The sequence below is a fragment of the Pelophylax lessonae genome (assembly GCF_965119305.1).
Source record: "Pelophylax lessonae genome assembly, chromosome: 1".
Taxonomy (NCBI): Eukaryota; Metazoa; Chordata; class Amphibia; order Anura; family Ranidae; genus Pelophylax; species Pelophylax lessonae.
In genome coordinates this window covers 215,961,008-215,973,880 of record NC_138768.1, presented here as the reverse complement: position 1 = coordinate 215,973,880, position 12,873 = coordinate 215,961,008, and the positions used below count along the sequence as shown (strand labels likewise).

Below are 12,873 nucleotides of genomic sequence, written 5' to 3'. Positions count from 1 at the left end.
GCAGTCTATGCATTCAGATAAAAAGCCTTCGGTGTGCAGCAGCAGTCACCCTCAGCTCCCTAATACTTACCTGAGCCCCATCTTGATCCACTGATTGGCTGAGACACAGCAGTGGCACCATTGGCTCCCCCTGCTGTCAGTCAAACTCAGTTAGCCAATAAGGAGAGAGGGGTTGGGGTAGAACTGTGGCTCTGTGTCTGAAAGGACACAGGGAGCTGTGATTAATTTTGAGTATCCCCATAGAAAGTTGCTTGCTGTGGGGGCACTCGTCAGGAGGGAGGGGCCAGGGACCCAAGAAGAGGAAGATCCGGGCTGCTCTGTGCAAAACCAACTGCACAGAGAAGGTAAGTGTAACATGTTTATTAATTTAATAAAAGAATGAGACTTTACAATCACTTTAAGAAAAAAAGAGGGTGAACAAAATGCACTGGACCGCACCAAAAGTGCGCATGCAAAAAAGCATCCGGGCTGCGTTTGTATGGTGTGAACTGGCTCTCCAGCACTGGGGCAGCCTATTCATTTCAGTAGGCTGACAGACAAGGCAAAGTAGCTAATGCACGGATTCTGAGCTTGGTGTGAAAACACGCACCTGTCTGCCACCTTTGGGGGGCCAATAACAATGAGTGAAATGTGTTTTGTAATTGTGTATCTAATTGTGCCATTTTGTGTGTGTTCATGTGCCGCTATAGTGTGACTGCAGCCTTAGGCCCCTTTCACACAGGCGCCGTTCAGATCCACCTGTCAGTTTTTTTGGTGGATCTAAACGGTCCCCCCATGCATCTCTATGGGGCATCGGATGTCAGCGGAGACATGTCTACTGACATCCAATCTGTCAAATCTGGATGGATGTTAACCCTAGTTTCCATCCATCCAGCGGATCGGATGGGTTCCGACGGTCCGTTCCCATCCGATTTCCCAATAGAGAACAGCGCTGAGAACAGCTGTCATCCTCCTGCTCAGCGGGGGATCGGCGGATCGATCCCCCGCTGAGATAAACGGAGTCCGTCCGACGGACATACTGTGTGAAAGAGCCCTTAGTCAGAACTACAAAGCACTGAAGCTTCCGGAACCGCATGACAGCCTGGAAAGCTGCATTTTAAGAACAAGTGGAAGCAGAATGTAGAAGTGTGAGTAGGCCCTCATATTAGGCCTGGCTGACCTCCTACCCCCCCCCCCCCCCCCCCAGTGATCTGGGACAAGATTGCAGAACAGGAAAGTCAGGTGATTTGTTGAGGGTCAGCATAGGGTTACCACCTCTTCCAGTTAAAACCGAATTATGAATTACAGTTTCTGTGGCTGATTAGGGTGGTAATTAAACTAACTTAGTGCTTTACCTGCATTCAATTAGCCCCAGAACCTGTGTAATTCATATTTGTTTGGTTTTAGGGATGAGGAGGAAACCCTAGGCACAGCGTGACATATTGTCCTTAGTGGGAGAGGTGATCGGCCTGTAAACACTGTGGATGGACTGATCGGGGATCACAGAGCTGTGTGTGTGTGTGCTTTGTGCTGACGGCTCGGCGCAGCTCCTCTGCAGAGCACAGCCATTGATTTGCCATGCATCTCCAGAGCCCGCACAGACCACGCCCACTCGGCAATAACAACACTAATGGTGTCTGGGTGAACACGTGACACGCCTTCTCCAGCCTTCGCTCTCCGCAGGCTGCGGGGGGACTGGACCATCACACGGGTGATCTCTGTCCGCCAATAGGACGCCTGCGCCGGTACACGCCCTCCCTCCTTATTGGTGGCGCGCCGGCCGGGGGTTGTGTGTGCGTGGAGCCGCCCCGTTCTCGTGTTGCTGGGCTCGGTGACAGTGGCGCAGAGCCGATCGCTGAGCAGGATGCCGGTAGACGTGTCCCAGTGGTGCGGGGCTCTGGCCCTGGACGAGGTGGACGAAAAGCCGCCACACCCGCTTAGTGTGAGCTACGGGTCGCTGGGCATAGAGGAGCTGGGCCAAGTGCTCACCCCCACACAGGTAGTGCTGCAGGCCTGTGAGTTGCTGCGGCGGCGTGGATGGTTCCTGCCACTCCCACCGCTATGGCACATTCCTACTATGTACAGATCTGTGTGTGAGTGCCCGCCTTCTGCTGGACCATATACCATCCACTATAGGGAGGCAGCCTTTGTCTGCAGGACATCGGGGTGTGCAATATATACGTGTGACCTCTGATTGGGGTCAGGGCACATGGTGGGCACACACGCTTCAACCTTATGGCTCATTCACAATTAACTTCTGATCAACTTGGATCACATTCTATCAGTTGATTGGTAAAATGATCGATCAGCATCACTGAGATGCTTGCTTTGTGGATCCAATCAGCTTTCCATCAATTGATTATGAGATTGTACAGAGAAAGCAGAAATCCAATCAATAACTTATATCGTCCAACTATATGGAACTGCGCTTCCCTGTGTGTGGCACATCGGTCGATTGGGTAGCTGGCTAGAGATTGATTATTCCTTTTGGAAGAGATCGATTGAAAAAAATAAATTTTGATTATTTATTGAAGTGTGTATGGCCACTATAACCGATCACCCTTCTAAATAATATGTGTATAACAGTGAGCATTGAGCCTGCTTATTATATAGGACTTTTTTTTTTTTTTTTTTTGTTATAGCGCCAACAGTTTACATAGTGCTTTACAATATAAAAGGGAGATGGCACAGTTACAATACAAGAGGGTTAAGAGGGCCCTGCTCAGATGAGCTTACAATCTATCAGGGTGGGGAAAAATAATACAAAAGATGCCATCAAAGTCATAGCACCCCCTCCTTTGGCTGGTGACCTTGTGTTTTATATAGTTGACATTAACTTGAATGGCCCACCATTGTCTTGTATTGGGCTGGGACCCCTAGACAGCAGAGTCCCAACTACGCCCATATGGTCTAGGCCTATAGGGGCTTGCCGTCACTCATATTACATCACAGAGAATGCATAAGGACCATTGAAAGCAGCCCATCAGGATACAATTGGAAAGCAGCCCCTGTTTTAATGGGGGTTTCAGACTCCTTGCACAGGTCTTCAAACAATTTTTTTTTTTTTTTTGGTGATAAAATTGAAAATTATCATCTTGCTGAACTCCTGATGTCAGTGAGATTTAAAATATATTTCTAGTGGAGGATTTTTTTTTTTTTTAACCCCCCCCCCCCCCCCCCGTCTAATTATTATTATATATATATATATATTTTTTTTTTTGTGTCCTGTTGAGATAGTGATATAGATACGCATTACTGATATATAGTGATATAGATACGCATTACTGATATATAGTGATATAGATACGCATTACTGTTTTGGGTTGTACTGTTGAAGTATCCCTCTTCTGCTTCCCGTTCTGGAGACATACAGAAAGTGAGGGTGAATCCTCTATTGGGCAGTTGTCACCAAAACAGATGTCCCCATCTAAAGACTTTTTGCTACCATAATAAATAGAGAGGGATGATTACCCCCGTGGGCACAATAGCAGACCATTTAATCCTTCCACACGCTCTATCCAGATCTAGGACAAAAAATGGTTTTGCAAGAGATTTTCTTAAGGAGGTTAAGCAGCTATTTTTAGACAAGGCCCGGGTTCTTTGGCATGACAACAGTTGGAAGCCATGGCAGGTAATCACAGTGCACCCCATGCTATTCTTCAGCATGGTACGTGATGTATTTGTTGGTGATTGATTTGTGGTGTTCCAAGTCCATTCTAAAAAAAAAAATTGCTTCTTGGGGTAGCCTAGCTTGGGTCCAATAAGTTAATATATATGAGGATTCTTTGGTTTCATGTAGAGGAAGTTTAAGGCAGTAAGATAGACTCTGTGGTGGGCTCTACAGGGTTCATGGTTGGAGAGGTAAGGAGATTAAATCTGTAGTGGAGTCAAAGATGGGCAAGGAAGGAGATGGATCCTGTAGAACAGGGGGGGGGGGGGGGGGGCGCAACCCATCAATCGTGGGCAGATGACTGGTAGATTGCGTCCTTTAGTTGCTGACCCTCGAGCAAAGTGGTGGCATTTAGTGGACCCAGTGGCTTTATTTTCCCTTCCTGAAGCAGCTTGATGCTGGTTTCTCCTTCACAACCTCCCACCTGCATTTAGTTGCTGCAGGGAGGAAATAACAGCCATCGATTCCACTAAATGCTGCCCCTTCCCTCCAGGTGCCTCTTATTTGTGTTGCCTGGTCGTACTCCACCCCCCCCCCCCCCCCCCCCCAGCGCTGCCATGCTCCCCTCCTCATCACCCCTTCTGGCTGCTGTGGGGAAAGGGCCAGCAAATGTAATTTACCAGCCCCTTCCTTTTCTGAATGAGCAGAGTCTGATCCATATCGATCACTCACTGTGTCCATAACTGAAACCTAGTAAACAGTGTTTGTGCTTCCCATTCATTCACTGTCTAGTGAAGCTGAGGCTTCAGAGGAATTTCTGTCTAGTCCATTTCTCGGTGTTAAAAGTGAATCATCAGAGGTCTGTTTAGACCCCTGACATTTCATCAAAGCCCCCCCCCCCCCCCCAACAGGGCTAATATAAAAAAAAAAAACCCGGTGATCTTTGATCCCTTAAGTTGTTTAGTTAGAGCTTTGCCTCTCTAAGGTTGCCTACAATTGCTTTAGCATATCCTAATAGTTCCTTGTGACAGAGCCGTAAGGAAGGAGATAGAATCGGTCGGGGTCTATGTTGTTCCTTGTGAAAGTGAAGTACAGAAGGAGACAGAGCCTGTAGCTGGATCTAAATGGTTTCTTGGTAGGGATGCACCAAAATGAAAATTCTGGGCTGAAACCGAAAATGCAGGATGCCCTTGGCCGAAAACCGAAAATGACTGTTTTCCCCCAAATTATTTTAAAATAGAAGAGGGGCATACACCAAAAACAGGCAGCAACGTACACCTGTCGCTGCCACCCTGTCACAGTATATGTACTGCGACGGGTTGGCAAATGGTTAATTTAATTACCAATGGTATTAGTATTATGCAGCATGAGGGGGTTAATGTATTGCCACTGCTGGTCACTGATGCATTAGTGACCGACCAGTGGCAGTTAATTAACCCCTTTGTGCTGCATTAGTGCAACCAGTATCAGTGTTAATTAACACTGGTTGCACTAATGCAGCACAAAGGGTTAATTAACTGCCACTGGTCGGTCACTAATGCATCAGTGACCAGCAGTGGCAATACATTAACCCCCTCATGCTGCATAATACTAATACCATTGGTAACCTCGCCTCAGCGTCCCTCCCCATCCCAATGATGCAATCTCCTTACTCTCAGCTCCTCCTGTGTCCTTCCTTTCAAAAGATGCGCCTCTGGCTGGCGGCCCGCCTCCCAGTGATGTCACTACTACTACGATTTGCATGAATGAACTAACACCCTGTGCGGGCGGGCGAGCGGCCGCTAATAGCTATAATTAAGTGAGCCCTTCACTTCCCTGTCAGCGGACATACCCGCCTGATAGGGAAGTGAAGCGCTCACTTAGTTACAGCTATTAGCGGCCGCTCGCCCGCCCAGGGTGTTAGTTCATTAATGCACATTGTAGTAGTAGTGACATCACTGGGAGGCGGGCCGCCAGCCAGAGGCGGCTCTTTTGAAACCTGCTCTGCGCCCGCGGCAGCCATCATTAATATCGGCATCTTTAACCCATTTTCGGCCGAAATAGAATAAGCCCATTTTGGCTGAAAATTTTGGTTGCCGAAATTTCGGTACACCACTATTTCTTGTGAAGGTAAAGATGGAACTATTGTAGATCCTGCTTCAGGATCTATCTCCTTCCTTACCTCTCTTTCACAAGGAACCCTGCTGATCCTGGTACAGATCGTTTGTAAAAGAGTAAGGATGGAGGTGGATCTTGTAGCAGGGTCTACATTGTTCCTTGTGAAAGAGGTAAAGGAGATGTAATTTGTAGCAGGATTCACATGGTTCTTCATGAAAGAGATGTAAAGGAGATGCAAATTCTAGCAAGATGTACATGGTTTTTTATAGAATTCTTTCTGTTTTGAAAATGTAGGTTCAGAACCGCCCTTCAAGCATTTCATGGGAAGGAATGGATAGTAACAAACTGTACACTCTTGTGATGACAGATCCTGATGCACCAAGCAGAAAAAATCCAAAATTCAGGTTAGACTAATCTTGTGCCAGTAAAAGCAATTGATCTAAGGTGCTGAACATTTAGGTACTGTGTCCATAATAATGAATTATATCTAGATATTTTCAAGTGTATTTTTTTTTTTTTTTTTTTTTTTTTTTTTTTTAGGGAATGGCACCACTTTCTTGTTGTGAACATGAAAGGGAATGACATCAGCAGTGGTTGTGTCCTGTCTGATTATGTAGGCTCAGGTCCACCAAAAGGAAGTGGTGAGTGACATTCATGGAAAATAATGGTGTGAGATGGCTTTGACGTTCAACAGCCTGGATGTTTATGCTGGCTTACAGTGAAAATAAAGCTTGAAAATGCACAGCCTTAAAGTGGTACTAAAGTTGAAGTGTTTTTGTCTTAAAGTGATATTAAACCCAAAATATACTATTATAGTTTTTTTTTTCTTTGCCTTTATTTCCTCTGTTTTCACCTGGTGATCTGGCCAGTAACACACCTTCTGTATTGGTAAGACACAACTCTGGAGGAATGAGCAGAGCAGCATTGTCAGTCGTGGGGGGGTTGTGCGTAGTGTTAAACAGATTAGCAGATTTAAAGCGGAAATAAACCCTCCTCTCCTTTTTCAGGCAAGGAAGCCATCATCGTATTTATGTGTTTAATCACAACTGCCGTGTTGCTGCACATGTAATCAGTTATGACAGCCATTTGATGGTTGACAGTTTGGTTGAGAGCAAAAGCAAATGTGACAGTTAGCAATCCTGGCATCCCAGAAATGTAACTTTTTTTTTTTTGCCATCAAATTGATTGGATTTAGTTGGTAACTGTTTTGGGAAACGAATCGATGGGTTTAGTTCCATTTTTAAATACGCAAAGCCAAACTCCAGCTCACATTTAATCAGTTACAGCAAACTGTTTTTTACTTCTGGGACAAAGATTTTTGCATTAATAAAAGCTGACCATTTAATCACCACTGCCATTGTTAATTTAATCCATGTAAACTGTGACATTCTGCTGGAGAGCTTGGCTTTTAGAAAAATTGACTTGCTGACTGGTTCACCAGATGAAGATTGAAGAAGACCTGAAAAAGGAAACTAATGTAGCCATCACATCTAAGAAATGGTAAGCTGCATTATAATGTTTGCTTTTGGGTTTAATACCGTTTTAATGCACTGCATTAGGCTAAAAAGTACCCCACTACTGGTCTAAGCTACCGCTGTCTCGAAACATTTACCTGGCTCTGTCACCACTTCAGTGCTGTCTATGGCTTATTGGTAGCGTAAAAACCTGAAAATTATCTTTTGTACTAGTTCCCATTCTCTGTGTAGTCTGGTTGTGTGGATCGGTCATGGGCTTGTTGTATTACAGTGCTGCTCATCTTATACTAGGAGTTTGCTTATAGAGGAAGGTGTACAGGGATGACCTCAGGAGCATGCTTCTGCTCTTGTATTGCCCAGTCAAACATTTACTACATCTAAAATGGATGTTTTAGCTAAAAGTGGAGCCTAGTGAGTGCAGTCAGTCCCTAGCCTCTTGAATAATCTAGCAGATTGTACCCCCCCAAGCATAAAGTTTTATTACGATCTACAGGCTTTGTGTAGACTCAGGAGTTCAAACATGGATATCTCGCCTATCCTGAAAGAGAGTAAGGATAACATCCTTGGCCATAGGGTTATAGTGCAACCTTTAAAATTAGGACACTAGGCAAAAACACAGTAACCCCTCTCTGCTATAGGCAGCTTTGTGTTGTGTTTTTCTTTTTTTCATCCCCTAGTGTAGGAGTCAGGACCTAGTTGTTTTTTTTTTTTTTTTCTTAAAAAGAGCGACAGGTTAGATAATCTAGAACCAATATTCACCCCAGCTTGGCTAACAAGCGCTTGCAGACCATGAGCTACTTGCTACTTCTTAATATTGTAATGTTACGAGCAATTGGACTTTGTCTGGTTCTTTGACTGAACCTTCTCTGCAGGCACCTGGTCAGGATCCAGTTGGGCAACTCCAAAGCAATGGTGTAGGTCGATCACCAGGGCCAGGAGAGGGGGTTTGACAGCAACGCTGGAAACCTCACACATTCTTCAGTGGTCACCCCAGCTTAGTTAGTGAGCGCTTGTAGACCATTGTTATTGTTCTGATACTACGAGCGAACTGACATTGTCTGGTTCTTTGAATGGACCTTCTCTGTAGGTGCTTAGTCGGGATTCAGTTGGGCAACGCCACACTGGTGTCCTAGGTCAATCATCATCGTGGCACAAGAAGTTTGGCAGAAAAGCTGGAAGCCTCACACATTCTTTAGTGGGTGGAACTTGATGTCCTGGCCCTCTCTGCTGTCTACTTTCTAGGCATAGAATACTGGCAAGCGGTCTACCTCAGCTAGACAACTGGGGATTAAGGAGTGTGGTCACTGCACTTGGACAATTTTTCACCAGTTCTGTCTATGGTGGGGCACTCCAGATGTGGATCTTCTGGTGCACTGGCTCATCAGAAAGGTACTGCGCTTTGTGGTGAGAATAGGGGACCCTCTGGCAGATGCGCTTTGGTGGCACTGGGGAGCATTTCTCTTTTTTACACGTTTTTCTCCTTGCCAGCTCACCCTTATCTGCTGTGGATAGAAGCCAAAGGGATTCCTGTCCTTCTGTTGGCTGTGGATTAGCTTTGTTAACCCTGGTTCACCTATACAATTGCAGATGTACCCTAGCAGATTCCTCTGCGACAAAATCTCAGTCCCAAGATTCTTCCACTCTGCTTAACGATCTGGCTCCAGGAAGCTATGTTCTGAGAGTCAGGGGGTTGTCATCCTCTGCCATTCCCACCATGTTTAGGGCGTGAAAATCCACCTCTCGGAAGATTTATCATCGCACATGGAGGGCCTACATATCTTGGTGCGTGGCTGAGTGCTTGCATCTGCATACCATTTTTGGTGTTTCGGATCTTGACCTTTCTCCAACAGGGTATTGATAAGAAGTTTGTCTTTGATACCGTTAGGGGCCAGATTTTGTTCCTTGAAATTTTTTTTTTTAACATCCCCTGTCCATGCAGTTTTTGATTTGTACTTTATTCAGGGGTTTTGCTTGGGGCTCCTCCAGTGCAATCTTCATTGTCACCGTGGGACCTGAACCTTGTTCTCTTGGTTCTTCAGAAGCCTCCTTTTGAGAATATTTTGGATCTTTCCTTGATCACTCTCCCAGGTGGTTCTCTTTAGTTGCTATTCCTTATTTGGTTTCATATAGGGATAAGGTGGTTCCTTCACGTCTCTCCTGCTGTGGTGTTCGCTTTTTTTTTTTTTTTTTTTTCCCATCTGAATAAGGACATTAGTCTTGCCTTACCTGTGTCTGTGCACTAAACAGCCTAAGGAAGTTGTTCTGCACTCGTTAGATGTGGTTTGGGGGCTCATGAATACTTTCTGCATGGCATTCTTTTTGGAGGTCAACTCCTCTTGTGGTTGCAGATGGCCCACATCAGCTTCCACTACCAATTATGAGTTTTCTTGTCCCTCTCGGGGGGGGGGGGGGGGGTTCTTGGGTGCTGGTTCATGCTCAGAGGCACTGCATTGACGGATCTAGCACCCACCCCTTTAATGTTTTTTCCTGTATTGCTTTGTGGCAAACTGAGCTGCCTATAGCCGAGAGGGGGTTGACAACCAGTTAGACCTGCCCATAGACAATGCTGTGTGTGGTGTTTTTTTTTTTTTTTTAAATCTAGTAGTTTGAGGAAGAGTGGAACCTCTGCCAGGATTGTTTGCGGTCTGTGTGCTTATGAAGGAGACTTCTTCTGACTTCTGCTCTGGTGATGGGTGTCAGAGGAAGAAAGAAGCGAGGGATAATTTTTCTCAGTACGGATAAAGCTGACATTAAAATCATAATGGACCTTTCTCATTCAAACTAAAAAAAGTTGGCCACAACTGAGCATTGAATATGATAACAAGTTACTCTGCACCTAATTCATTAGGAAATAAATGTGTAAGTTTGATTGGGAATGTAGAAGAATCATACTGTGATTTTCTTGCTGTGAACCGAATTTGATACATTTTAGGAAACCTATTCGGCTTTTTATATAGATTTTATATATTTTCACATCTTTGCTCTCTTTTTGTAGGTCTCCATCGTTATGTCTGGTTGGTATATGAGCAGAAGGAGCCACTGAAATGTGATGAGCGAATTCTCACCAACCGCTGTGGTGAACACAGAGGATGCTTTAATGTGTCTACTTTCCGCAAGAAGTATGGCCTGGGAGCCCCTGTTGCTGGGAATTGCTACCAGGCCGAGTGGGATGATTATGTCCCCAAGCTGTATGAACAGCTTAGCTCCTAAAAAAAAAAAACAATCTGCAGATTTTTCCTGTTTTTGCACTTAATTGTTGAAACCACAAGTTTCAAAAAGCCAATAATTTCACGTTACCTGATCAGGACTTCCTTTGTTGAAGGTAAACAACTATGCACTTAAGAGCCCATTTTGGGGTCCTTTGATACTTGGTTGTTCTATTGTGATGCATTATGTCATGCATTCATGTGTGTTGCATTAAATCAGCTCAATTTTAAATAGAATGCCAACACACCACACCAATTGAAAAAACATACGTAACTCTTTTCACATTGGGCCATACTGTGCAATGTATTGGTGTACCGTTCACACAGAATGGGGCCACAATGCAACACACACAGAGCAGGTGTGTTGGGTTCTCAAAAAAGTTCAGCAGAATAAAAATGAAGAATCCCCAAACAGCAAAACCACAGTTTTCAGTATTAAAGGTACCATATTAGCTGTCAGTCTCCAATCTAGGAAAATTCTTAGGTTTTACTAACAGAGTAGGAATTCCAGAATGAAAAGGGAAAAAAAATTGCAGATGCAATTTAGTTGTAGTAATTTTGATTTGCATGACATTAAAGTAAAACTTCATATGAAGAAAGGCTTTGTGTCGTCTTTCTGTTCTCTACTCACTGCTGTCAAACATTTGCCGGAAGTTGTTTTTTTTTTATATATATATATATATATATATATATATCAACATTTGTTAGGGTTGCTAGATAACTATAAACACAATGTTTTACAATGTATATTACATGAACAAATCATGGGGTGACTGTTCAAGATGGCCTCTTGCGGCTGTGGCTCGTGGGGACGCTGCTGGTGGATGCTGGCACTTCCTGGGAATGTGGAACGCATGGGCGACTCCCCCCCTCTCTTCACATTTGGACAGTGACGTCGGGAGGAGTCACCCGTGTGTTCCACAGCCCCAGGAAATGCCGGCATCCACCGGCAATGTCTCCATGAGCCACAGCCACAAGATGCCATCCTGAACGGTCACTCCACAGAGCGGATTGATTTGTTGCAGTGCCAACTACACATACTACATGCCTTTGATGCTTACACCTTTTATGAGTAACTTTTAACTTTTTTGTGTTTTGTAATAAAGTCCATGCTGTGCTTGTGTTTTTCTCCTTGGTTACCTCCAAGTCCCTTTTTGCTTGCGCACAGAGCTGCCTTCCCAGTGAGCTTATCCATGAACTTTTCACTTATGGTCTCTATATAGACTGTGTCCAACCCTTTGACCATTATCAGAAACAGTTGGGCCCAATTTTGCGCCAATATCCTTGTAATCAGAATAAAAATAAGGTACTACTGATTTTTATGGCCCTGCGATATTTGTGCAAATGTTTATGAAAACCTACCGTTAGTAGACTGGTGTTTCTATGAGCCTTCCAGGACGGCCAATGCATGAGAGATGATAGGCTCCTCCCTACAGGAAACACAATCCATTTACAATTTGTTAAAAGGCCCCACCCTTCCCCTTGCCCCTCAGTTGTAAAAGAGTGTCTTTCACAACCAATTCCAAGGCAAGAGTTCTTACAATCCTATAAGTACTTACAGCTATGTTATACATTCTCACCACACCCTTTTAACAGGGCGAGAAGTAGGCCGTCCGTCCTGGAAGGCTTGTAGAAACACCGTTACCGGTCTACTAATGGTAGGTTTTCTCACCTCACCTTCCAGGATGGCCAACGCATGAGAGGATAATAGATTACCCATAGGTCTACCTTAGGGTGGGACCACTGCCTGTAAGACCTTTCGACCAAAGGCTAGGTCTTGTTGAGACAGTACTTCTACACGGTAATGTTTCAGGAACGTGTCATAACTGGACCAGGTGGCTGCACTGCGGATCTGTTTTCCAGGATGCTCCAGCCTTCTCGGCCCAGGATGTAGCCAGGGCTCTTGTTGAGTGTGCTTTTAGCTTTGTTGGGGCAGGAACACCTGAGACTTCATAATTGCTTGTTTGATCCACCTAGAGACTGAAGGTTTTGAGGCCTGCAGTCCCTTTCTGGGCCCAGAATAGAGGACTAAAAGATGATTTGATCTCCTAAAGTCTTTGATCCTCTCTAAATAAGTGAGAAGACACCTTCTCACGTCAAGACTGAAATTTCTTTTCCTTTTTTTATTTTTGGGATTATCACAAAAGGATGGTAGATTTATTTCATGTGCTCTGTGAAATGAGGATGCTACTTTGGGCAGATACAAGGGATCTGGCTTAAGGACAATCCTGTCTAGAAAAATTAACATAAAAGGTTCTTTAATAAAAAGAGCTTGTAGATTCCCCCTACTCTTCTAGCTGTTGTGATGGCTAGCAAGAAGGCCAATTTAAGTGACAATAACTTAAGGGAAACTTCTTTTATAGGTTCGAAAGGGTCACTGGATAATGCCTCTATTAAGGCCCGTACACACGTACCGATCGTCGGCATACAAACGTCGGTGGACGAAGGATCTGCCGATTGTACGCGTGTTAGTATGGTGCCTCCGACAGATGTCTGCGCACAATCC

At 44.7% G+C, this 12,873-nt stretch overlaps 1 protein-coding gene across 1 annotated transcript; it reads left to right on the top strand.

Annotated features, from left to right (window-relative positions):
• Positions 1 to 1,763: 1,763 nt before the first annotated feature.
• On the top strand, positions 1,764 to 10,458 carry LOC309569652 (phosphatidylethanolamine-binding protein 1-like). The gene is made up of 4 exons (XM_082275586.1): positions 1,764 to 1,978; positions 5,981 to 6,090; positions 6,227 to 6,327; positions 10,157 to 10,458. Exons 1-4 carry the CDS (start codon positions 1,844 to 1,846, stop codon positions 10,369 to 10,371), a joined length of 561 nt encoding a protein of 186 aa, XP_082131712.1. The 5' UTR covers positions 1,764 to 1,843; the 3' UTR covers positions 10,372 to 10,458.
• The last annotated feature ends 2,415 nt before the right edge of the window (positions 10,459 to 12,873 follow it).

Excerpts from the sequence above, each read along its gene's own strand:
- LOC309569652 (XM_082275586.1), top strand. The coding sequence starts at position 1,844 with ATGCCGGTAGACGTGTCCCAGTGGTGCGGGGCTCTGGCCCTGGACGAG. Across the intron at positions 1,979-5,980 it reads AAGTGCTCACCCCCACACAG|GTTCAGAACCGCCCTTCAAG; the intron begins GTAGTGCTGCAG and ends TTGAAAATGTAG. Across the intron at positions 6,091-6,226 it reads AGAAAAAATCCAAAATTCAG|GGAATGGCACCACTTTCTTG; the intron begins GTTAGACTAATC and ends TTTTTTTTTTAG.